The sequence below is a fragment of the Hypoxylon fragiforme genome, assembly GCF_022984875.1.
Source record: "Hypoxylon fragiforme strain CBS 206.31 chromosome Unknown GGS25scaffold_2, whole genome shotgun sequence".
Classification (NCBI taxonomy): domain Eukaryota; kingdom Fungi; phylum Ascomycota; class Sordariomycetes; order Xylariales; family Hypoxylaceae; genus Hypoxylon; species Hypoxylon fragiforme.
Window position 1 is genome coordinate 655,075 of NW_026054757.1, and position 25,630 is coordinate 680,704.

Sequence of the window (25,630 nt, forward strand, 5' to 3'; positions counted from 1 at the left end):
TGGTATGTATATATATGGGAGATGGTGGCATAAGTATTATAGGTTAGGACACTCTTCTACCCACTAGTTCTCGTCTACCCTAAGGAGATCGAAGACATCAATTTTGCCATGTGATTACCTAGGCTGAGATATAGAAACAACGAGATTGAGACGTGAAGAACTATGGAGCTATATACCAAGTATGAAGGAGAGGGTTTAGTCAGTGCGATTAGAGCAATACTTGGTATATAATACCTAAGATGTGAGTTGTATGATATCTGTATGAAAGTCCAGCGTCATATCCCCCGTCTGTCACCAGAGATTCAGTTGCAAAAGAGGAGAGGACTTAAAACCAGCAAGTTAACAAGTCAGTTCAAGCACAATACCCCCCTTTGGTAAGCCGTGGACGCCGAAACGTGATTCTAATTCTGGAAGTATTCATGTCAATGAACACCGCCTACATGAGTATTCACACTAGGCCGAAATAGTTTCAATAGATGATATAACATAGGATTTAGTTCCCATCTATGTATAGAATGGTAAACAGAGTAATTGCTACCTATCCTATAATATACGTTATCGACTTTGTTTATAATTAGATTATATCCCAAGCTATCACGTACCTAAGCATTATATCACCGAAAACAGATGTCTAAATAATTCGATAGTCTGGTGGCACATGTAGACCCCCGGTTTTGATACAACCTTCACAGGGGACAATCTGTAGATAGAACTGCACAGGAATGGCACAGAACAACTTCGAGATCAGAGTTCAATCCACATTGCTCTGGCTGAACCGATGTCTAAAGACGCTATAAATACAGACGTAAGAGAGAAAGATGTCCCTACTGGAAATTCCTTTCGATTCTTACCAAATACCCGTACACTCAAGATTATTCACAACATAGTAGTGATAGGTCGAACTCTTAAGACATAGCCCACACTCGTGTAATCAAACATGACTAAACCTACATTCGTCATTGTCCCTGGGGCACTTGCACTTCCCTCAAAATACACCAACCTCTTTGAAGCCCTGGGAGCAAAGGGCTATGAGCTCACAGGAGTACACTACCCCAGCGTCGGCTTCAGAGACTCACCTCATAAGGAGGTTCTGCCGACACTTCACGACGACGCCGTCACTGTTGCTGAAGCGGTTATCAGACTGGCAGATGAGGGCAAAGATGGTAAGGAAACATCCTAAGACCTAAACCAGAAACCACAGATATGAAGAAATGAGAAAACTTACTAACTTCCAAATTCTCGCAGTAATACTAATAGGACACTCCTACGGAGGCCTCCCCATAACCGAGGCTCTCAAGATCAAAGGTGTGATAAAGGCAGATCGACAAAAAGAGGGCAAGAAGGGCGGCCTGGTAAGACTCGCGTACATGACAGGCATCGTTGCGCCAGTAGGGTCGTCAGCCACAGATATCCTGGGGGACATGCCTGAAGAAAACCGCGTTGATTTCGTGACTCGTGTTAGTCTTTCCTTCCTTCTTTCTTCTTTCCCTCCCCCTATACCAACCTACTACCTATCACCCCCTTGCCGGCCCACTAGCTAACCCCATCATCCCCCAACAGCCCGACGGCTGGGTCGACTGGGGCGACAAACCCTCCATCGCCGCCCTCGTGCTCTCGGACCACGCCAACCAATCCGAAAACCTCGCCTACATCAACGCCACCGAAATCCAGTCCGCCGTCAGCTTCACCAGCCCCCTGACCTACGCCGGGTACAAGGACGTGCCCGTGTCATACCTGCTGTGCGAAGGGGACCGGATCATCATCCCCAGGGCGCAAAGGGAGGGCATTGAGTTGATTGAGAAGGAGAGCGGGAGGAAGGTCGACGTATACACGACGCAGGCGGGCCACTGCCCGAATTTCACGGCGATGGGGGAGGTGGTGGAGTGGGTTCTGCATATGGCGAGGCTGCATGAGGAGGAATAGGTAGGTGTAGACTTGGTAAAGAAGCAATGGGCTGCATTGAAAAGTGGAAAGGCATTGTTTAGTTTTATGTATTTTAAGTATGAAGATTCGTTCTCTATAAAAAAGTAAAGCATAGCTGCAGACTTCTCTTCCCCCCTTTTCAAATAACGGCCAACGCAACATCTAGAATAAAATGACACCCTCCGACATACAATTGTTGTTATACAAGCCATCCGTCCATCACCCCCCTCCCTATTCCTACACACAGAGACGAAAATCAATAGGTACATCAAAACTCTTTGCGGCATCGTCGCCGTCGCCGCTGTTCTTCTTATCCTGAGGGCTCAGCACATCCTTCAAGGCACACCCCGCCTTGGCAAAGAGACGCATGTCTTCGACCGTAAAAGCATGCGCGGGCCGTCTTCTGCGTGAGTTGGAGTTCGTTGCACAAGCGCATCCCAACACCGAGACTGGTGTAGGTAGGTCCCCGGACAGGGAGGATGGCGCGGAATCAACCGCTGAGAGAGTGCGCTAAACCGTGGCAACGATGGCAACCCGAGCAGCGGTGATGATGCTAACTTGAAGGCCGTGTGCGATGGCCTTCGAAAAGAGCTGATGGATATCGAGAAGCAACTGCAAGATGATGAGAAAATCCAACAGGCCCTTGAAATGGCCAAACGATGTGAGTACGGATACTCGTATGTCAGGCATGGCAATGGCTATCGGTGTGCTGGGGGTTTGCACTACATCGCTGATGTAGAGGTGCAAGCGCATCTTCACTAAGGAGGTCAAACGTGTCAGAAGGCTGAAAAGGATGTTGTAAAAGGTATGGAGAGCTGCTAAAGAGCCCACAACCAAAAAGCCTTAAATACATGTTCAGAGTGATATCGTGATAGTAGCGAAGGTGGTACAGAGGCCTTCCAGTCTTTCAGGGGAACTGGGAACATTCACAATACGGACAATGCATTGAAAGGGGTTAATGGCTTAGCTGGTGTTTCCCAGTAGTACACAGTAGGTAGGTATTTAGAACTTGAAGGAACGAGTCCTTCACACCCCAAGCGAACCTTGAAGTCTCTGGGTACCTGTGTGACTTGGTCTGGGAAGTACCTAATGGTACCTAGTACCTAGTATACTAGTTAGTAGTTAGGCAAGAGAGACGAAGCTACAAACATGGCAGCCACGACACTCAACTGAACGAAGCTGCCGTGCATATTCCAGGTTATTTTACGATAAATGCCCTGTATGCCAGTGTGTGGTAACCACTAAAGACCATCAGTACCTCCCTAGTACTTACTCTAGTAGGGTCTCTAGTAGGGTAGCAATAGACCACAAACCTTTGAAATCAGTGAAAAGTTTTATTGTGATTGCTTCATCCCCAAAACTCCAAACATCAATGAACCATACTCTCACAAGGCTTGCCCAAGCTTATAGTAGTTGTTGATTGAACAGGAAAAAAGAAAATAAGACTAGCTACTAACTTACTGGGTTGGTGGTAGAAGCAGAGCAAACACCACCTTGACACAAGCACAGACAAGTTCAAGAGCTTTTTATGATAAGATTTTCCATTCCATTCTCATCACACTTAAGTCATCATACAAGTTCACACCTCTACTGATATATATCGATAATTTCTAACAGCCCGTTGAATTATCAACTACCCACCTGCCTCGGCATCCTGAAAGCATCAAATGCTTTTCTGCAGTTCTTTGCTGCTGTTGCTAATACTGCCTCAATCTTAAAACGACGACTCTGCGTTAGATAATAAGATGTTGATATGTCACACTGCTCCACTCCATTTCGGGCCTAGGATCATCGAAGAGGAGGAGGAGGACCCTTATTATGACGTACGAGGGCCGGCACCGCGGTATACGATCTATGAGCCACCGCCAACGTATTCATTAGAAGCGGCAAGCACAGACGCAGAGAAGCGACAGTTCGTGGCAAGAGTCTGGAACGGACTGTCAGCATTATTTCGATCCTTTCGTCGACCTCCGACTTATATGATAGTTAACAAGACCCATGGCACCGCTCTTACTGAGATCTCTCGAGTTCTTCGATGCTCAAACCCCTTGGTTTCGTTCACACCTTATAGTATCGGAATCTCTACTTGCGTAGGAAGGCCGATAGTGGAGGTTGATTTTATGAACACTACGAGATCTAAATCGCGTCTTGACGGGCCCCTGAAAATCTACGGCTCCCTTTATGCCTCCAAGAGTCTACGTCTCAGGGGCGATTGTGAAGTCGTACAGTCAATAACTGTCCGTGGTCATATGCGTTCCAATGGCAACATGATCTGCCAGTAGGTTTGGTCGCTTTGATTTAGAGATAGGTACCTTACACTGAGCTTGCTAACTCGAGTGGTAAACAGTGGATCTATCTCTACCAAAGATGAAGGCAACTTTTATGCCAACGGTTTGACCATTTGCGGGTAAGTAAATGCCTGTTTCAACCTCGCTATCATATATTGACTATCGTGCAGACAATCTCTACATATCAGTGGTGATTTTAAAATCTATGGCTGTTGTGTCGTTTCCGGCGACGTTGTCGTCATGGGATCTGTGACAGTCAACGGAGTTTTGTGAGTAGTTTCCACCTACCTATCTGCCTGCCTGCCTGCCTGCCTGCCTGCCTGCCTGCCTGCCTGCCTGCCTACTGGATATATCCGAGGTTGAACTTGAAGATGAGGCTGACGATTGCCAAACAATAGTGAGTGTCAATCACTTAGAGTATATGGCTCGGTTAAAGCAATCGGGGCTCATTCTCGGTATAGGGTGGAAGGATATCAAGTGATTTCAGGAAAGATAAAGATGGGCGTGTAAACGATGAGTGGGCTAAGCTTAGATGCAAGATGGGATGGAAAGAAAAGGGGTTGCAACTCGGGTGTTTGCTTGTGCTTCATATCGATCCTACTTTCGGGTTCATAAGTATAAATGGTTTGGGATGGCGTTTAGTGAAAACGATAAGAATTTATCTTATAGACACCCAGACATCTAATGCCTACTATATAGTTACTCTTTAGACTTCAACGAAGGTGTTGCCATCAATGTTTACCTACATATGTATGTAGTACCTACTAGGTAGGTAAGGAATTATTTGAACCTTGGAAGATGTCGATGTGTACCTAGGTACCTAGTTGTGGTATTACATAACTAACTTGAAGTCAATTTGTTTGCCTTAAGGTGGGCATTGAGCGTTGATGTGTATCTATGTAACTAGTTAGTAAATAGCCGACTTTCAACCGACCTGGCTTGCAAGTTGCATCTGCTCAAGGCTACACTACACTACACTAGTGCATAGTAATACCCGGGTCCACATAAAGCTCGTGCCACAAGCTGGACGCGAACCTTCTTAAGTTCAAGTTCTGACCATTTACATAATTCCAGCTACATATTCCCAATCTGCAAATCATCGTCGGGCATTCGCGTTAGTTGCTCATCACTTTATAGTCAAAAGTCATCTTCATCATCCACCCCTTTTTTGTTATCTGCGCTCGGCGCATACACTACTGATGTAGTCAAAAGAGCCCCTAGTGGTATTTATTGCATACAAAGCCTTTTTTTTGTCTATGGCCTTATAGCACCGTGACTATGGCAACTACGGTAGATACAAATGGCGATAAAGGTGGGGAGCTTGATGATAATATGTCGCTGAGCAACAAGGACACCAACACTTTGACACACCATCACCCATCTTCCTCCATGGTTGCGAACAACAATGGCCTTGATTCGCTTCATATGCGCGCCGATCCGGACGCCCAAGCTACTGTCACCGACTTCCTCGATTTCACCGAATACCTCCCCTCTGATATGATGCGATCCCTTACCCTTATTGGGAAGCTTGACCAAGCCTATGTCGATGCTTCAACTAATGTGAATGATCTTACCTCTACATGGGGCAAGCTGCCATCTCTGCCACCAGACCAACGACCCATTCCTGCCCAACTACGCAAAGAGATATCTGAGAACATGACCCGCGCCGTCAGTTCACGATCCTTTTCTCATGCCGAAGCCGTTCGCGTCCACGAAAATGTGCTTAGGCACTTCCATAGGGCCCAGACCATCCACGCGAAGCTTCAAGCTATGCGCAATAATTTCCCTACTGTCGAAGAACAAAAGAGCCCCTCCCAGGTTAAGTCACCGCAGATGGTTCGCGCTCCCAAGATCACCCTTCGCCTTGACAACAATGGTCAGAAGATCCAGAGACCCCCCCGAATCACCGTCCCCGGTGAAGTTCTTGCACCCTATGATATGGATTTTAACACCTACACCTCATTAGGTGATGAGAGCTCCGACGACGAGATGGCCGAGGAAGAAGAAGGAGAGGGCGAGGTTGAAGGTGAAGAAGAGGAAGAAGAGGAAGCACCTACGTCTCCTCCGAGACGAGTTACAACCCCATCTGCCCGCATCAAGGTGGTCAAACATCTTAAACTCCCTAAGCAGAAGATTCCTAAACAACCGCGACCTCCTCGAGCACCTACCAACAGGCTAGATAACGCTGGACCAATAGTTTCCACAAGCACTGCGCTAGCTCAATTGAAACCACCACCCGAGGACGCGATCCCCGGCAGCGACGACGCTCCTTGGCTTCAACTGACGCCATACGAGCTCGCAAAACTGCGAAAGCGCATGAAGAAGAACGCCGTATGGAATCCAAGTGATACTATGATAGCTAGGGAGCTCAAGAATCTGGGTCGCGGTGTTGAGGCATATAGGGCTGCACAGAAGCAAGCTGAAGAGGAAGGGAAGCCTTTCGAGCCAGCCCTGCCCGCCCCGGTAGTCGATGCCGAGTCTGGAGCCCAGCATCCCCCTGAAGGTGCGATCAGCGCCGAAGCCCTGACGGCAGACGAGGTACAGTTAAGCAATCGTGGCATGAAGTTGAATGAGGCCAAGAAACTGAAACGTGAATCCATGGCAAGAATAGCTGCCGAGGAAGCAGAAGAATCAGCTAGGAAAATGATGGAAGCTGCTCGCATGTTTCTAAGCCACGAAGCTTCTCCTTCTGTCAACGGAAGTGCACAAGATAGGCCACCCGAGGCAAGCCAGAATCAGGGCAAGATCACTAGCAACACCGCCGGAAACGGCAGCAAACCTAAGACGAGAAAGCGCAAGCGCAACTCAATGTCAGAGACTCCTGTTGCAGAGAGGCCCGAGGGATCTCAGAGCCAGGCGGGGAATCAGCAGCCTAGTCAATCCGAGAGGCCTCAGCTAAAACGGACCAAGACTGAAACTCCGGTCCCATTGCCTCAACTCACTCCTCGACCGCCATCGGTCCCACCTCCGCCCCCAGCACCCACTGCCCCTACGGAGACCCCAGTTCCTGTCCCACAGCTGGGTAAAATTTCCCAGATTGCTGCGTCCACCAAGACGCCAGTACCCATTCCTGTTCCGGTTTCTTCTGATACTTCCATGGTGACTACAAGGTCCGCCGCATCCTCCTCCGCAACCAGCCCGGCTCCGCCATCCAGTGCTACCACAACGGTGCCTGTAAAGCCAGCGGCGGAGACACCTATTCTTCTCCCTATTAAAACCTCAACTACTCCTATTCCCCCACCAGTTCGAGAAGTCCCCAAACGGGAGACAAGACAGAACTTGCAGCCGGCTGCGGCCCCAGCTAACTCTAAGCAGTCAAGCTCTAGGAGCAATACCCCCACAGCTACCTCTACGTCCGAATACCCATTAGCGCCAGCTCGTCGTCCCAATTCACGTGGGAAAGCTGCAAGCCAAGAGCCTCCGACTATTGCGGCTGAACGACCTCGACGTACGAGCACTGCTCGGAACACTCCTGCTCCTGAATTGCGACAGCCTAGCAAACGGACTAAGCGACCAGTACCAGGCGTCGTCACTACAAATTCGGGCGGTACCAGTGCTATAGGAAAGCGCAAAGCAGCACCTCGTAAGAAATCGCGTGGCGGTAATCCCAAAAGGGACAGAGGCGCAAGCCAACAGGCCGAGCAGGATGTTGAGGTTGAGGTGGATGATGATGGCAATGCCATTGATCCCGAGGAGCCAAGATACTGTCTGTGCAACAGAGTTAGCTTCGGCACTATGATACAGTGCGATAATGTAGATGTGAGCGCATCAGTGACTACCGCAGCCCCAGCAAGCAAAAAAAGGAAGAGAATGCACAAGAAGAAACTAACCAACCCCCACAAACAGAACTGCAAGCAAGAATGGTTCCATCTGGAGTGTGTGGGACTGTCCGATATACCACCACGCACGACGAAATGGTATTGCCCCGAATGTCGCGTCTTGCTGAATATTGGAGGACGAGGAGAAGTTAACTCACGCGGTATCAAACTATGATGATAAAATCATATCCGCCCAATTCTCTGGATCCGCAACAACGCGGCGATATGACCGAGTTAATTCTCTCAGAATGCATTTACATCCCCCCTTACCTTTGTTTAGGCTCTATACCCCCCCTCCACCCATGTTCGATACTATATAACCCTACAGTTTCTCCTCCCATCGAATTTTTTACTACTACTACTACTACTAATGACATTTCTCGGGGGCCTCATGCCGTTTACGACCTTGGTGGACTAAAGCATGAAAGGATGCTGTTATTCTAGGACATGGAGAGGCTAAACGTTGTTGCCTTAATACTTCCAACCTGCCAGTTTCAACTTACTACCGGCAAGTTGCGATCTGGCTAGGATTGCGAAGGCTATACTCCCCTCTACTCTTGTGGGAGTTCGATTTGGTGGACTTCCCTGTCCCAACCTATTGATTCTATGGCATGTACAAGCCAATGTTGATGCTGGGAATACCAGATCTTTTGAGATTGATGAGGCGGAGGAAGTGATGGCCTCATTACGGTGATGTATACGTGCTTTCTGTGAAGTTGTTTCGGAACTTTGAACAGGAGACCAAATACAGAATGAAAACAAGATAACCCTACGGGTGCTTGACCCTACATTCTACATAGATAGATGCCTGGAGCAACTTTAGGAGGAGGAGTTGCTGTTTTCTAGGTAGACATTTGCACCAGACATTTGTACCACGATACCCCTATTGACCAACATTGTTGTTAAATGATGTTCTGGCAACTCAGATAATACACACTTTTTTTTTTCCCAAGGTTGGAACTTGATAATTGCCAACGCTGTGTTTTGTGTCAATTGTTGTTCCCAACGCTTGGTGATGATGCCACCTGGCCTGGGCCACGATGTAAATACCGCTGGTGGTATGTGAAATGTTTTTGATGGCAGGAATACGACAAATTTGACAACCCTTGTCTTTCTTTGTTGTATCTTTAATGGTCTTTGGGTTTGGGGGTGACTTGCCTTAATGAAGCTCGTTCCTCGGCCGGTAGATACTTCTTTAGAGTAGTACGTAATCAAGACCTACCTACCCAAAGTTAATGGCGTACAATATGCGAACATGGTACTACCTGCAACCTTTGAAGTTTGTATCATATTTTCTCTTCCACATGCAACTTCAACTACACGTCTTTTTCTTCACGGAACACCGGCGTCGACACTATTACCTTACACTTACCCCCCCCATCAACCCCCTCTTTCTTTCTTTCTACTTCTCTCCCAAAAACAAACAATTCCCCCCAAACCACACTCTCACAATGTCCACCCCAAACGTAAACAACGAATACATGCCCGTCTTCCCATCCAGCAATGCAGCAGCAGTCCTCGACGAGCGCGTAAGAAAGTTCATAGCAGACTTCTACGCGACGTCGGACGACAAGGCGCGCAACGAGGAGTGGGTGGCTTGCTTCGCGCCCGATGCCGTGGTGGTGATGGGGGAGAGAAGGGCGAGGGGGCGGGAGGGTGTGTGTTCTTTCTTACCTAGCTACCTACCTACATATCTACTTTATCTTGTAATGTGTAGTTTTTGTTTTTGAGTTTTTGAGTTTTTTTTTTGGGGTTGGAGTTTTTTTTTTTTTACTGACGAAAGGAAACAAATACAGAGATCCGCCGCCTGCGCGAGGGCATGTGGGAGCACATCACGAGGCGGAAGCACAGGCCGGCGAAGGTGTTTCCGGCTTCGTTTGGGGAAGGGGCCGGGGGTGGGGATGGCGTCGTCGCTGAGTACATGCTCTACGGGTCGTTGGATGCGGTCACAAAAAAGAAGGAGGGGGAGGGGGAGACGATGACGATGGAGTGGGCGGGACGCGCGGTGCTGAGGGAGGTGAAGGAGGAGGGGAGGTTGTGCTTTGGGTTTTATCAGGTTTATTTGCATAGGTGAGTTTTTTGTTGTTTTGGTTTCTGTTTTTATACTTCTATTCCTATTTCTATCCCTGCTTCTTCTGTTTCTTCTTCTACTTCTATTTCTATTTCTGCTTCTATCTCTGCTTCTATTTCCACTACCACTACCACCTCTGCTTCCACTTCTAGTTCTGCTTTCTACAGTACCTTTGTTCCTGGACCGTGCTATAACTATGCTGTACATACTGTACGGTATGTGACGGGCAGTAACGGGGATAGATAGATGGATGGGGGTGGGTAAGTTGAGTGAGTTAGTGGATTTGCTTCTCCTTTTCTGATCTTCTTTTAGATTCTCTATCTTACCTAATCTAGTTAATTTCCTTCTACGGCATCTTTCTTTCTTTCTTTCCTTCCCTCTTTCTTCTTCTCCAGCCTTTCAACCTCCCCTCCTCTCCCCTTCCCCCGTAAAGCAGGTGCCTACTTACTACGTACATGTACCCATACAGTATAGTATGGATACATCTTACGTAGTAACAGATTGATGATCTTGGACTTGTTTAGCTAATGGGCTTTTTCGAATTAGGAAAACCACTTGATTTGATCCAGCCTCTCTTTTCAGATGCTCGTAAGGCACTGCGATGATGCAATGAATTTGCTCTTTGTCTACCTGGGTCCCTACATGTATGTATGTACAATACAACTTGGTACTCGGGTAGGTACATACAAAGCAATAAAGCAATAGCTTGAGGTATTAGAGGCATGACCTTCAATATTTTATCATTATCAATAGGACAATTTTGAGTTTTGCCTCCTTAAAAGCTATTGGCGTCAGCATACCTATATTCTGTCTAGTACACAGAGAGACAGTTGACCCGGTGATTTTCTAATTGGCATACACGTACATCAGCTGATTTGATGTCCTCTATTTACCTTGAGTCAAGGGCGTCACAATCACGATGGATATGATGTACAAATATACTATCCAAGTAGAGTACAAATGATGACGACGAGTCCCGTGATGAAATCATCTGGAGTAATGTAATTCATCTGTTCTGATTAGTCATTGTTCAGCATATGTACGATACTAACTACATGTATTATGTATTATGTATTTATATGTATTATGCGTTCAATGTTGAGTTTCAATGACTGATCATTGATCATTGATGTTTTGTTGTCTTAAAAGCGCCGAATGACGTAAGATGTTGACTTGTTATCGATAACAACGGGAGGTTCATCACATGGAATGGTTTGTGCCCATCTGTTCCATCTGTTCCATCTGTTCCATCTCTAGTGTATTCCATCTGTTCCCAAATAGAAACAATGGAAGATTTCACCGCGCGGCAAAATATGTACAACTACAGTACTAGGCACAAGCCGCAGCAGCGCAACAGCTATGACTTGTCTTACAAAAGCTCCACCTCCACCCTCCAGCGGAGCATTCGAACATTCTCATGTGGCATCGATTGCTTCTTAATGGGGGGGACTGGAGGACTGGATCGGTCGGTTGCGTTCCCGGCTTATCGTTTGCCTCAGTGCTGCTTTGTGGACCTGAGTTTGTGGTTTCAACGATGTTTGTATTGAATGCAACGTGAAGGGTATGTATGTAGGTATGTATGTAGGTATGTACGGTACCTGCTGGAATTGTTCCCAAGAATCCCAACTTTATTGCATGCACCTGCTAGTGTTGAATCGTACCCAAAGGAATGTGACTTGACTGACTTGGCTGTTACTGTACTATATTTGTATAAAAATGACTTGTTCTTTTTAGACAACGTTGAACTTGAACGTGCTGTATAATACCTACATAACCTTGTGACCATTATTCATTATATTATGTAGATATATTATGTAGATACATAGTTACAATTTGTATTCGTGTCATAGCAAGTACCTCCTTCATCTTCAACGTTAACATTAAAAGGACCTTTGAGGCACTTTAATTTAATCAAAGTACATACATGTACATAATATGTACACCTACCTTGTAGGTAAGTTATTAGTACGTGGACAATTCTATGTTATTAATGGTTGCAATCATTTAGTTCATAGTTATTGTCTGTTCCTTGCTTCTGAGACCCCAAGCTTTCCAAGCTCGTCTTAATGCTTTCATGCCCCTCCCAACATGTGCGTATCGCGCCTATCTCCAAGCTCCAATACAACTTATCAATGCTGGATTAGCCAAATTAGTACTAGAAGTTACCATAACACTATCAATGTATGTTAGCATTGTTAGGTACATACTATGTAGTATGTATTCATGTACGTATTGTACAGTACATATGTACACGTAGGTAAACTTCCAAAGATCATTGATCCTATCACCCCTAAACTTACCCCTGTCGGTCATTAGTTCTCCAGCGACTAATCCTCCCCCCCTAACCGCACCCTTCACCCCAGCGCCTCAGCATATCCCCCCCCCCCCCGGTTGTACAATCTATACCGTTACGTACCGTGGCTAGCTGCCCCGCCTTCTCATCTGGACCTGGGACTCTCTCAATGCTTCAGGCAGTCTCTCACTCACTCCCCGATAGGGAACGTGCCTTGTCCAGCTCTCTCTCCCCACGAGTCATACACCGTATCCTGGTTCCTGACTTCCTTTCCCATCCCTCGGCTCTCACTCTCAACTCAACTCACACTCTTTAATCACAATACATACCTACATACTTACATACTTGCATCAATACATACAGAACAGACTTACACTTACATCATTTCATCTCTATTCAACACTTCAACTATTACACAACACCAGCAACAGCAACAGCAACAGCAACAGCAACGACAAGCGGAAACAAGACCACCTTTTAATCTAGACTCGATACCCCTTCTCTTAAATACTACTGCCGCCTACCTATTTATTTATTATACAAAACAGCAGTGCTGATAATCAATCATTCGCTTCCCAATCTACTATCTGTAACAGGATAGTGTTGCCTTGCTTTGCCTTGCCTTACCTTTTTCTTAATAATACCTACTTTGCTTGTCCTTCTTTTCGGCTGCCTGCATCTTCCTTTCTTTGTACTTCCCCTCTTCAAACGTAGCTTCAGATCGATCGCGTACAACGCGCTTGTGATTCTTTGTCTGTCCTTCCGGTTCTTCATCGACTCGACCACTCAACTTCAACTACCAGGCCCGACAGCCCTCCTATTTGCGACACGATAAAACTGTTTAATCATCATATCTTCCTCCCTCCTTCGTCGTCCCCTTTTTTGCGATACCCTGTACAACCCCTCGCGTACGTGAGTAGAGCTCCACCCCGAGCTCCTCCGCTGGCGAGCAGGAAACTGCCCCAGCTACACTGCTAGCACCACTCTATGCCCGGTTCGTCTACCCGCGATACCTCCCCGACCTCGTCCTCTTCCCAAGGGAGGAAAGGTCGTAATAAACGGAAACAGAAGCTTACCGGAAGTGATGCGCCAGTCTCAAAGAAAGAAAAAAAGAATGCTAAAGATAGTGGTGGGGTTGTGGCAGCGGTGACGAGACATGGAGCCAAGTTCGCGTACGTTGTTCTCTTACGAGTGCTTTCTTACTATTACTCATTCACCGTGGAACCACAAATGCTGTTGTTGTCGTTGTTGTCGTTGTGGATTTGCCCAGTTTGCTACCAAGTTTGAATCTATGAATGCTAGTCTGACTCCCCAGGCGAACCGACGTTAACTATAACTTAACTTTAGTAATGGCTATAATGCCAGAGAAGATGCCTATCCACCCTCGGATTCTCCCCTCTCTCCCGAGCTGAAACCCGCGAGTCCCGCCTCGATTCCCACAAATGGTAATGTGACGACCTCTCCAATGTTAGATGCCGTTTCGACAACATCGGCTTCTGCTAGCACAGCACCGAGTGCTAATGACTGGGCGCGGGCGATGGGAACTCTAGGTGCTTCACCTTCTAACTTGATAAGCATCATGGGTGACTCTCCACCCACTCAGCCATCGTCATACGAAGACCCGAGGGCCATGCCATATGCTTGGAGTACTCAGCAGAGACAGCACTATGTTAACAGCAACGCGTATTCAGCTTCTCCTCCAGGCAGTATTAGGCGACCTTTGAGCTTCCAGTTGGACTCTCACTACGGCCCGAACGACGCCCGATCTCAGGCATCGTCACCTCCTGGTGGCATACGAAGGAGCTCCATGCATTCCCCATATCTTCCGCCGCGAGTTGGATCCCATCCACCGTTGCCCCATCAGCCTCAGGCCCATTTCTATGGCGCTCCGGAGATTGACTTTGATATGAACCCTAAGGCTGGTTTGAAACCGGGTGAGAAGGGATTCCACTTTGGTTTCGATACTCTTCCGAATCCAAATGGATTTCACACCCCAGGAAGTGACAACGTGGTTCTTGCAGGCTACGAAGGCGGCCTAGACATCTATAGTGTTGGAAAACATGCCGTAGAGCCACTTGCTAGCCTCAGGGGGTTGCGAGGCGGCGTCTATAACGCAAAGATCCTACCATGGAACGGGACACCGGATCCATATGGTATCTTTCCTTTAGTTGCCCTTGTCATCCATGGACCAGTCATGCCTCCGAATACTCCCGAGGTCACTATTGAGACGCATTTCGATGGTTCGCCTAGCCCTCGGCTCGATGGAATTCACACGCCGCAATCGGACACCAACCGGGGGCAGCCGGGCATTGGAAAAGCGGTCCCAACGATTGATGCATACCAGACGACCGTTGAGGTGTACTCTTTAGCGACGAACAAACTGATTGATGTACTACTGCAGGCACCAAAAACCCCCATCAAAACATTGGTATCAAACCCGATTCTCAGAAGTCCTCCACCGTCCGGGGCTTTCCAGATCCGTGCTGATGCGGGGAGTCTTGTGGTTGCTTCTGGAGCCACGGGAGAATGCTGGGTCTACCGGCAGGAAATCTCCGAACAAGAACCTGGATATCAGTTCTATTGCATAGGGAAAGTATGGACGAGCTTGAATGGGATTTCAGCTCCTGAAAAGGAGCGGGGCAAGAGTCCACTACCCACTGGCCAGCGTCCACAGATACCCATCATGGCCCTGAATGGTAGGTGGCTAGCATATTGCCCACCAGCTCCATCACCCCAGAAATCTCTCAATCCATCCATCCCCGTTCCGCTCCTAGGCAAAACACCTGGCTTGGCGAGCCTTGCAGCGCCAATTTTGCCAAATGAGAGCTCTGAAGTGGATCAACCAATGCCAGATGGTGTCATGAACCGCATCATGAGAGAAACCACCCAGGAGGTCTTGCAAGGGGCTCGATGGTTTGGCAAACAAGGCGCCCAGCTAGGGGCCCAGCTCTGGAAGACTTACTGGTCTAAATCTGGCCAGCAAACACCGACTCGACAACCCCAGATAGGGTCTCCACCGTGGAGTGGAGGCTACTCGGGAAGATCAGATGCCTCACAATTCCCTCCAACCTATGGCATACCGGGTCAAGCGGTAACAAAAGAACCGGGTCTCGTGTCGATTTTAGACTTGCATAGCTTATCGAACTCCACGACCATCCACCACGTCACCACCTTCAAGGTGCCACTTGGCTGCAGCTTCTTATCGTTCGCCCCGACCGGTGTATCTCTGTTTACTGCGAGCAGTAAGGGGGACGTGCAGACACTGTGGGATTTGATGCGTATTCAACACACTAAATCCTCTGCCTTGCAGAACTCAGCTTCGAGCAATGGTCATTCCACCCGGGTACGGCAAACCGCCCAGTTTTCACGGATGACGGTTGCTCGCATAGTGGATGTGGCATGGGCGAAGCCAAACGGAGAGCGAGCCGCCATGGTGACTGAAAGAGGTACCGTGCACCTGCTCGATATGCCGTCAAGTGTATACACGTGGCCGCCCCCGCGTCGTCGGGTCAAGGTCCAGGACGCGACGGCCAATGGTTCAGAAAGCGCGCCTTCTGCCGTTTCAATGGCATCAAACGCGCTCAGCTCTGCTTATGACGCCACTCGGACTTTGACCAACCGACATCGGCGTAGTAGCTCGAACTCGCAAACGCCATCTACCATAATGGACCATGCTAGCTATGGAGGTAAAGTGCTTGCTGCAGGAATTAGTCATTCGCTGGGCAATGCCGGGACTGCCATCAACCACTTGCGCCACACAGGTGAGAATCGCGTCAGCCTTCCGCTCGGGAATTTGTCTCCTAGTCCGTTTTGCGCGACTTGGGTCACTGGAAAGAAGTATCATGCCCTATTCGTGCTAGGAGATGGTATGGTGAGGACCTTTCCCGGTAAAAGTAGAAGACCAACTGCCGGCAAGGACAGATCACGTTTCCATCGTAGTAATAGGTATAGGGATTTCAAGCTGAGGAACTTGCCCGACGATTTGATTGCACCGTCCATCAAACAGATCATCGACCCCATCGAGGATTTGGATCTGAACAACCATGACCATGACGGTGGCAACACTTTGGTTTTCAACCCTCGACCTCAACTGGTCGACTCCGATTACAGTCCGGAGGCTTCTATCCCGCAAGCCGAGATAGAGTCTAGCGCACCTTATCAACCTTTCCACACGGACAGACGGGTAGGCGTGTATATATATGGTGATGGATCTTCCAACGATCTTCCAACTTCGCTTTCCCATCTTCTTAGCACCGCAACATTGGACGACGGACCGAAGCGCAGCAAGCGTCGACAAGCCAAGACCCAGACGCCACCTTTGGCTTCATCCAAGCAACCTTGGGCTTTTGGACTCGCCGTTAGCGCGATCAGAATGAACGCGGTGTCAGCCGTCATGATTGATGAAGAGATGGGGAATAGTGTCGATGATCACCGAGCGCTCCCTGCGTCGGCGATGGAACGAGTCCTGGAAGTTGGTGAGAACGATGAGCAGATTGTGGTCACAACCCGACGGCGCAGAGGTGGAAACAGGTCGCCCGACACGGACGAAGACGGTTTCTTTGAAGACGATTGCGAAGTGCTCGATTTTGCGGACCAGAGAGTATGAGACAGATTGCCAAATCGCAAGAAGTTGACTCTAGGTTACTGGCATGGGGCGTTCTTGTTCAACACGGAGACGGATGCCGAGACTGCACAACAACAAAGACGTACAAGAATGTCACCGAGCAAGGTTCGCCCTGCTGTCGACATGGTGTCGAACCCTCGCTTGATCTGGTTGGGATTGGGATGGGAACGGCTGGATTGGAGTTATTGCATAAATCAATCACGTTGCATTACCGAGACACACGAGATGTATAGAGATCCTTCTCGTCCATACGAGTTAAATACACACAGCTCAATTAGATACCATCAAGTCACCTTGGCTATGCTTTTTTTTCTGTGTTTCTGTGTTTCTTGTGTGAAAGCATTCGTAAATTGTATGACCATTTTTTGGTATTAGGATTTGAGGTAGATCTAGTGGTACAAGTTCTTCAACTCGGGGCGTTTGACGCAGTGGCGAATAGTCGCCATGTCACTTTCAACAAGTAGTTCCTCGCAACCATCAGGGATCAGCTCGAGAAGTCTTTCTTTCTATACAGGCCCCCCATCTATAATGTCCATAACATTGGTATACACGTGAATGAGCACGCTAAGTTCGTAGATACATGTAGTAGGTAGGTCGGTAAGGTAGCATCGTACATGCCACCTTCCCCCCCTTTTTTTATTTTCTTTTTGTTTAAACTCGGAGTTCCCTTCCCCTTCCCCTTCCCCTCCCCATCTTCCTTTCCTCATGCCCTCCAAGAAGAAAATCACCACTGAACCCGATAGATAAGAGGTGCGCTGTTAACAAACAGACAGACAGACAGACAGACAGACAGACGAAAAAAAACGGATTTATTCATCTACGCCTTCTTCTTGGAAGCGGCAGCCTTGGCCTTGGCGGCCTTCTTCCGGTTGCTGCGGATCATGACGACGCTGAGGAAGGAGCCGACGACGGCGCAGCCGAGGAGGACGAGGATCACGGGCAGGCGGATGGCCCAGACGCGCGGGGGGAAGAAGGCGTGCAGGGGGTGGTCTGAGTCGACGAAGGGCTGTTGTTTTTTTTTTCTGGGTTAGTAGATGGGCTGACAGGGTGGATGAATGGTAGGGGGGTGGAGAATGGGAGAATACGAACCATTGCCAACGTCCAGAGCGAGTAGTACAGAAACACGACGGAGGCGGCCACGAGCATGGCGAGGCCTACGAGGGTGCCGAGCTAGATGGAAGGAAGATTCAAGATTAGCGGGCCGTGGATGTGTGAGGTGGGTGGGCGCATAAGTAGCAGTTAGGTGGTAGATATGTTTCTAGACCTCGTGAGGCTTCGAGTTGGATGGGATTGGATCGCGCGTACCATGATCGATTATAGAGTGGTGTAAGAACACGTTAAATATTAGGTATTAGACTAGGTAGGTAGATACCTAGAGTAGGGAGCTGGGGAGGTAAGTAAGTAACCTAGTGTGAGAGACGATTGATATGGTGGCTTCTTTGTGAGAGTTTACTTTTATTTTTTTTGGTGGATATTTTGGTTGAGGTGAAGATAGTCTACCTGTCCAGAAATTTAAATCTTGCTGCTTCAATTGCTACATGTTGCTACATACCTGGTACTACTAGTAGTACACCTATGAACGGACGCGACACGGGCTTCGGGGTCGGCACTAACGTTAATTGGGATTTAAAGTTGGATCGTGGCTGTGGCTAGTGCTACCCATGTAGCTTGTAGGGAACTGATAGTTACTCAGAAAATGAGCCAATAATAACGTGTCGAATGCCCCACTCTCAAAAATGATTAGCCACTGCAGCCAGCCTCGTTGAAAGTCTGGTCACGGTCGCCTTCCTTTGCCTTGCTAGATTCGACTTTTTTGCTTTGTCCACCTAACTAACCTAATACTTTGTTGTACTTTACATCCTTACAAAACAACCAAGAAATTTAAACCTACATCTGCGATAAACATAACTTTGTAATCTTTAATAGGTTGATTGATGCACTACATCATCTAAACTTCTATCGGTCCATAGGTCAAACGGCAGCGAGTGCTAGACCATGGCGGAAGTCGAGACGCGCCACATCGGCGAGCGTTCGCCAAATGAAGCTCCAGCAGCTCCCATCCCTCGCTCGCCGCGCCGTGACCACGATCGAGCCCGACCTCGCGATGGCGGCGATAGCTATAGACCTTCGCGCGGCCGCGACCGTCGCTCATCACCTCCCCACCAACGCTCGCCACCACCCCGTCAGCGCACGCCCCCGAAAATGCCCACCGAGGAAGAGAAGCAGGCCGCCGCGAAGGCCGAGTACCAGAAACTCCTCAGCATGCGGTCCGGAGGTACCTACATCCCTCCCGCCCGCCTCCGCGCTCTACAGGCCCAGATCACGGACAAGACCAGCAAGGAGTACCAGCGTATGGCCTGGGAGGCGCTGAAGAAGAGCATCAACGGTCTCATCAACAAGGTCAACGTTTCCAACATCAAGCACATTGTCCCGGAACTGTTCCAGGAGAATCTGGTCAGAGGGCGTGGTCTATTCTGCAGGAGCATCATGAAGGCTCAGGCTGCTAGTTTGCCCTTCACCCCCGTGCTGGCCGCCATGGCCGCGATTGTCAACACGAAGCTCCCCCAGGTTGGCGAACTGCTGATCAAGAGATTGGTCATGCAGTTCAGGAAGGCTTTCAAGCGAAACGACAAGTCCGTCTGCCTGTCTTCGACCATGTTCATTGCACACCTGGTCAATCAGCAGGTGGTTCACGAAATGCTGGCTGCCCAGATATTATTACTTTTGCTACAAAAGCCAACGGATGACAGCGTGGAAATCGCGGTGGGGTTGACGAAGGAGGTGGGTCAGCATCTAGAGGAGATGAACCCGGCTATCGGCAACGCCGTCTTTGACCAGTTCAGAAATATCTTGCACGAGGCGGATATAGACAAGCGAGTGCAGTACATGATCGAGGTACTATTCCAGGTGCGCAAGGACAAATTCAAGGACAACCCTGCAATCAAGGAGGAGCTGGACTTGATCGAGGAGGAAGATCAGATCACACATCGAATCGAACTCGACGGTGCCATCGACGTGCAAGATGGGCTTAATATTTTTAAATTCGACCCGGAATGGGAGGAGACGGAAGAAGCTTACAAGAGATTGAGAGCCGAGATTTTAGGAGAAGGAAGTGATGACGAAGATGATGACGATGACGACGAGAGCTCTGAGGAAGAAAATGAAGAGGAGAAGGCGATAGAGATCAAGGATCAGTCCAATACCGACCTGGTGAATCTACGCAAGACCATCTACCTCACTATAATGAGCAGCATGGACCCCGAAGAGTGCGTCCACAAGCTGATGAAGGTCAACCTACCCACCGGTCAAGAGCCAGAGCTACCCTCCATGGTTGTGGAGTGCTGTAGTCAGGAGAAGACATATTCCAAGTTCTTTGGCCTGATTGGGGAACGGTTCGCGAAGATCAATCGCCTATGGTGCGATCTTTTCACCCAGAGCTTTGAGAAGTACTACGAGACTATTCACCGATATGAGACGAATCGACTACGGAATATCGCCAGATTCTTTGGTCACATGTTTGGTTCTGAGGCCATCGGCTGGCACGCCATGTCAGTTATACACTTGAACGAAGAGGAGACGACCTCTGCGAGCAGAATCTTCATCAAGATTCTGTTTCAAGAGATTTCCGAGGAGCTCGGCATGCAGAAGCTGCAGGCACGAGTACGGGATGAAAGTCTTCAGGACAGCTTCACAGGTCTCTTTCCCCGCGACAATCCGCGCAATGTTCGATTCTCGATCAACTACTTTACCAGCATTGGCATGGGTGCTCTGACGGAGGAGATGAGAGAATGGTTGGCGAATATACCGAAACCGACCCTTCCTGCGCCCCCGGCAGCTGAGGACTCTGATTCGGACTCGGTGTCAAGTTACTCGTCGTACACTGGTTCCTCTTATTCGTCTCGGTCTCGGTCTCGGTCTCGATCACGCACGCCGGCACGAAGAGCCCTGGATAGAGGCCGCTCGTTATCGCGAACACCTCCGAGACGAGCAAGGTCACCATCCTATAGTAGGAGCAGGAGCAGGAGCAGGAGCCCATCTCGGTCTCGGTCTCGCTCTTATAGTTCATCTCGTAGTCGCTCCCCAAGACGGGCTGGCAAGAGATATTCTAAATCCCCGAGTCCACCAACTCGTCGTCGTCGGGACTCTAGCCCCGCAAGGTACAGATCGGTCACACCGCCACCCGCCCGTGCAGCGGTTCGGGTCCGCTCCCGCGGCCGTAGTCGAAGTTCGACCCGGTCTCGCTCCTATTCATCCTCACGAAGCCGCAGCCCCCCTTCTCGCAGAGCAGCCGCAAAAGCTTCAGTAAGCCGAAGTCCACCACCGCGCAGGGCACCAGCAAGGCGAGATTCATACTCAGCTAGCCCCCCTCGTCGAGCACGACGTGACGCAAGTTCGTCCCGTTCTAAATCCCCACCCACGCAACGAGGACGCCCTGCCAGAAAGTCACCATCCCCACCAGCGAGGCGACGTAGGAACACGAGCTCTGTGAGCAGCGGCCCGCGAAAGAGACCCAGATACGACAGTCGATCGCCGAGCCCCGTCAATGCGAAGAAAAGGCGGTACAGCTCCGGCTCTAGCAGAACGAGATCACGATCGCCGCCGCCCCGGAAGACTCGGGATGTCAAGCCGAGAGGCTAGAAGCCTTATTCTCGGACAAAATAGATGTATCGTGGGAGTTGTGGAATGAAGTCATACCCGGTCAAAAAACGATATCCTATACCTCGACGGACGAGAAAATACTAGGTCGTTTGAGCCTCGAGCCGGTTGGTGCGGAGGTTCTTTGTGGAAGGCTAGGGGAGTGGAGAGTGGATTTATATTTAATGGTGCGGAGTCTACTATTACTACTCGTGCCTATCTTTGGTAATGGATTAGTTACTACTCCCTCTACCCCTTTTTTACTCAAACAAAGAAAAAGAAGAAGAAAGTATCTGCCTTCCGCCGACGTCGCATTATCTGCATGCTTTGCATTTGTATTTTGTTGGAGAATGGGTTGGTTGGTCGCATTGTACTGTAGATAATACCACAAGACTGAATTTGGCGAGGCGGCGCATTAACTTGAGGTAGATGATAAATTTATACTACCTATGTCTTACCGTTTCGAGCACTTGATTTGACTACACTTTGACTACGGTGCATGCAGCTACGATATTATGTATCAATTGGATTATAGTATAAGTGATATGTAGCAGCAAACCAGGTTCAGTTATTTGTTGTCCACGTCTTTTTCGTACATATGCACTTTGTGGTTAAGTAGAAATGTCCAATTGCGTAACACTGAAGGATTCCAAGACCGAGTATGTAGGTACATATGTTGGTAGCCTACATATAGGTAAACGGAGTGAATGGTGTCCCCGAACACGAAAACGAGCGGCATGTCGGCGTACATAATTTCCTACGCCACGGTGGTACGGGGTAGTATGTATGTTGGTAGATACATATATATAGAGGGGTGGTGTTTTATGTAGCTATACATACATAGGTAGATAGACCCCTAATTCCCCAACCCCCTTTTCCCCTCCCGCATTTATATTTATATAGGTATCAAAATAACGAACTACATCCAATACCTTGCTGACGGATCGGCCGGTAATCGTGAAACCTACCTAGGCAGCCAAGTAAACTAGCTACCTGGGCGCATAGGCAGGGCCGGCAGGCAGGGTGATATATTTTAGTTGCATGTAGCTCGGCATTGGGATTGGTGATTGATTACATAGCTGCCTGCCTTTCTGCCTACCTCTCTACCTACCTACCTACCTACCCTACTCGTAGCTGCTACCTACAAAACCTCCCCCCAAAAAGTAAAAGAGAAGAGACGGAGGCGGCTAACCTACATAAAATATCCAAAGAAAGAGACTTGGTCCTTCTTATCCTCAAATAAAAGAAATTTAAGAGAAGAAGAGAAAAGCAAGCGCTGAAGAAAGAACAAAATGGCCACCCCCTCCCCAACCATCAAACCCTACCGCATCCACGTGCCCGACGCGGCCCTCGAGCGCGTGGCCGCGAAGCTCGCCCTCGCCACGCTGCCGGGCGAGACCACGTTCTCGGACGACCCCGCATACGGCGCCCCGCTGAGCGACATACGGCGGCTCGTGGGGGTGTGGCGCGGCGATGGTGAGGGTGGGGAGAAGTTCGACTGGAGGAAGGCCGAGGAGGAGCTTAACGAGAGCTTGCCGCAGTTCGAGACGAAGATTAGTGTGGAGGGTCATGAGGAGCTGAAGGTGCATTTTGTGCATAAGAGGAGTGAGGTTGTGGGGGATGGGGATGGGGAAGGGGGGAATAAGAAAAAGGGGAAGAAGCTGGTGATTCCGTTGTTGTTTGTTCATGGGTGTTAGTATTTTCTTTTCTTTTTCTTGCCTTTCTCTTCTTCCCCCCCCCTTTCCATTCCTCTTCTACACCTACCCCCCCTTTTCTGGTTCATCTTTGGAATTGGTAAGAAAATACCTAGACTTCAAGAACAAGAGGAGCAAAACCAACTCAACCAAAAATTCAAGAGTACCTCCCTACTCACAAGCTAACTGACTAACAACCCCCCCCAAAAAAAGGGCCCGGCAGCTTCCTCGAAGTCTCCAAGATCCTCCCCCTCCTGACCTCCGCCACCACCGACGACGACGCGCCGAGCTTCCACGTGGTAGCTCCATCGCTGCCGAACTTCGGCTTCTCGCAGCGCACGTCCAAGCCCGGGTTCGGCCTCGCGCAGCACGCGGAGGTGTGCCATAAGCTGATGCTGCAGCTGGGGTATGACAAGTATGGTATGTTTTACCCACCCACCCACTCACCCACCTACCTAGATGACATACCTTTCTCCTACGCTCCCTGCACGCCTGCGTAGATATCTAGGCTAGGCAGCCAGTCTAACGAACCATCTCGCCACAGTAACCCAAGGCGGCGACTGGGGCTCGATGATCACCCGCATCATCGGGATCCTGTACCCCTCGCACGTCCTCGGCTCGCACTTCAACTTCCTCATGGTCGCGCCCCCGACCCTCCTCACCGCGCCCATCCTCTACCTGCGCCACGTCCTCGGCCTGCACTCCCCCGCCGACAAGGCCGGGCTCGCGCGGTCCCAGCACTTCCGCGTCACCGGCTCCGGGTACTCGGCGCTGCAGGGCACGAAGCCGCACACGCCGGGCTTCGCGGTGGCGGACTCCCCCGTCGGGATCCTCGCGTGGGTGTACGAGAAGCTGCGGGGCTGGACGGACGGGTACCCGTGGACGGACCGCGAGGTGCTCGTGTGGATCGCCGTCTACGTGTTCAGCGACGCCGGGCCCGACGCCTCCTTCAGGCTGTACTACGAGACGCTGCAGAGCGCGCCGCGCGACGACCTGCTGCGCAGGTCCAGGACCTGGAGTGGAAGCGTCCCCATCGGGTACTCGGCGTTCGCGGGCGAGGCGCTGCTGCCGCCCGTGGAGTGGGCGGGCTTGTGTGAGTTTTTTTTTTTTTTGGCTGGCCTAACCTACATACCTACATATATCTGCCTTACTTGAACCTATTCCCCCCCCCCCCCCCCCCCTTTTTTTTTTTTTTGTCTAGGGAACTACTTAGCTGACTTCATATACAGTGGGGCCGGTCGTATTCCAATCCAGACACGACAAGGGAGGACACTTCGCTGCGTGGGAGAAGCCCGAGTTGCTGGTCGGGGACCTGAGGAAGATGTTTGGGAAGAATGGGATTGGACCGAAGCTGCCTTTTTAGGATGTTGGTTGGATAACTAGGTACTTATTTGTTTGTTTGTTTGTTAGCACTGCTTAGCTGAGGTGCGTACATACCTATATATATATAGGTACCCAGGCAACTAACTGCTCTGATGAACACCTTCAACCAAGTAATTTGCCGTGTGTGTGTGAGATACCTAGGTCATTTTCCATATCGTAGCAGGTTCCAAATACCTACCCGATACAAAAGTCCAACGGAGATGATTCCCTACGAGGAAGTGCTAGGAAGCTCAGCCAAAGTAAGTATTAATAATACGTGTTACATATCGTCCTTGGGCCAGCGACGCTGTATCTAGAAGTAGGTAGTGACTGTTCCGGTGCCTAACTAGCCCAGGGGATGAGAGCTTTCGAGCCCGCGAGGCTACTCCTGGGTCCAGGGTTCGCGGAAGGCGTTCATCATGTCTCCTCTACGATGTATGTACGAACGTGCCTCCTTGCCTGGGGTAGCGTTGCTAAGTATTTTCATTGCGGTGCTCTTGTTAGCCCCGTGGAGGTATGTAAGTGATAACAATAGGCATGTATACGCTTATGTAGGTAGGTAAATATAGCATTGCTTTCTTTCCCATATCTCTAACCGTCAGTCCTGAAAGATCAAGCCTGTTGATCCCCCCCAAAAAGGGGGGGGGGGAGGTAAATTCGATCCCCGACAACAACGATTTCTAGATACTCAAAGCTGGCCCATAAAGTCCTAGGCCCCAGACGCTTTCTTCCTCTAGCCCTCCCTTGAAACCTCGCAATATGAGAGAAGAAGAAGAAGAAGAAGAAGAAGAAGAAGAAGAAGAAGAAGAATACAGCGGAGGATCGAGTAATTCTCGCGGATGGGGGCTCCCGCCACAGTGTTTATAGGAGGTAGGTATTGTACCTACCTAGGGGCGCGGAGGGGTTGTAGCTTTTTACATGA

At 49.4% G+C, this 25,630-nt stretch overlaps 9 protein-coding genes across 9 annotated transcripts; 8 read left to right on the top strand and 1 right to left on the bottom strand.

Moving 5' to 3' along the window:
* Positions 1-937: 937 nt before the first annotated feature.
* GGS25DRAFT_528858 (uncharacterized protein) lies at positions 938-2,685 on the top strand (the record flags this gene model as incomplete). The annotated part of the gene is made up of 5 exons (XM_049265228.1): positions 938-1,163; positions 1,258-1,457; positions 1,561-1,883; positions 2,187-2,330; positions 2,430-2,685. 5 exons carry the CDS (start codon positions 938-940, stop codon positions 2,683-2,685), a joined length of 1,149 nt encoding a protein of 382 aa, XP_049119720.1.
* Positions 2,686-3,372: 687 nt separating this feature from the next.
* Positions 3,373-4,527, top strand: GGS25DRAFT_474009 (uncharacterized protein). The gene is made up of 3 exons (XM_049259589.1): positions 3,373-4,201; positions 4,271-4,330; positions 4,382-4,527. Exons 1-3 carry the CDS (start codon positions 3,669-3,671, stop codon positions 4,482-4,484), a joined length of 696 nt encoding a protein of 231 aa, XP_049119721.1. The 5' UTR covers positions 3,373-3,668; the 3' UTR covers positions 4,485-4,527.
* A 1,073-nt stretch (positions 4,528-5,600) lies between these two features.
* Positions 5,601-8,204, top strand: GGS25DRAFT_512766 (uncharacterized protein; the record flags this gene model as incomplete). The annotated part of the gene is made up of 2 exons (XM_049262817.1): positions 5,601-7,970; positions 8,034-8,204. 2 exons carry the CDS (start codon positions 5,601-5,603, stop codon positions 8,202-8,204), a joined length of 2,541 nt encoding a protein of 846 aa, XP_049119722.1.
* A 1,030-nt stretch (positions 8,205-9,234) lies between these two features.
* Positions 9,235-11,055, top strand: GGS25DRAFT_474018 (uncharacterized protein). Its single transcript, XM_049259590.1, has 3 exons — positions 9,235-9,685; positions 9,826-10,099; positions 10,647-11,055. The coding sequence occupies exons 1-3, from the start codon at positions 9,265-9,267 to the stop codon at positions 10,657-10,659; spliced, it is 708 nt and encodes a 235-aa protein (XP_049119723.1). The 5' UTR covers positions 9,235-9,264; the 3' UTR covers positions 10,660-11,055.
* Positions 11,056-13,274: 2,219 nt separating this feature from the next.
* Positions 13,275-17,345, top strand: GGS25DRAFT_108748 (uncharacterized protein). Its single transcript, XM_049256021.1, has 2 exons — positions 13,275-13,565; positions 13,741-17,345. The coding sequence occupies exons 1-2, from the start codon at positions 13,381-13,383 to the stop codon at positions 16,997-16,999; spliced, it is 3,444 nt and encodes a 1,147-aa protein (XP_049119724.1). The 5' UTR covers positions 13,275-13,380; the 3' UTR covers positions 17,000-17,345.
* A 437-nt stretch (positions 17,346-17,782) lies between these two features.
* GGS25DRAFT_474028 (dolichol phosphate-mannose biosynthesis regulatory protein) lies at positions 17,783-18,553 on the bottom strand. Its single transcript, XM_049259591.1, has 3 exons — positions 18,323-18,553; positions 18,107-18,187; positions 17,783-18,023 (listed from the first exon to the last, which is right to left on the bottom strand). Exons 1-3 carry the CDS (start codon positions 18,323-18,325, stop codon positions 17,835-17,837), a joined length of 273 nt encoding a protein of 90 aa, XP_049119725.1. The 5' UTR covers positions 18,326-18,553; the 3' UTR covers positions 17,783-17,834.
* Positions 18,554-18,800: 247 nt separating this feature from the next.
* GGS25DRAFT_474029 (MIF4G-domain-containing protein) lies at positions 18,801-22,119 on the top strand. Its single transcript, XM_049259592.1, has one exon. The coding sequence runs from the start codon at positions 19,013-19,015 to the stop codon at positions 21,653-21,655; it is 2,643 nt and encodes an 880-aa protein (XP_049119726.1). The 5' UTR covers positions 18,801-19,012; the 3' UTR covers positions 21,656-22,119.
* Positions 21,747-22,121, top strand: GGS25DRAFT_108811 (uncharacterized protein). Its single transcript, XM_049256022.1, has one exon. The coding sequence runs from the start codon at positions 21,838-21,840 to the stop codon at positions 22,033-22,035; it is 198 nt and encodes a 65-aa protein (XP_049119727.1). The 5' UTR covers positions 21,747-21,837; the 3' UTR covers positions 22,036-22,121.
* Positions 22,122-22,944: 823 nt separating this feature from the next.
* On the top strand, positions 22,945-24,709 carry GGS25DRAFT_517856 (epoxide hydrolase 1; the record flags this gene model as incomplete). Its single annotated transcript, XM_049263449.1, has 4 exons — positions 22,945-23,344; positions 23,560-23,766; positions 23,891-24,439; positions 24,576-24,709. The coding sequence occupies 4 exons, from the start codon at positions 22,945-22,947 to the stop codon at positions 24,707-24,709; spliced, it is 1,290 nt and encodes a 429-aa protein (XP_049119728.1).
* Between the last annotated feature and the right edge of the window lie 921 nt (positions 24,710-25,630).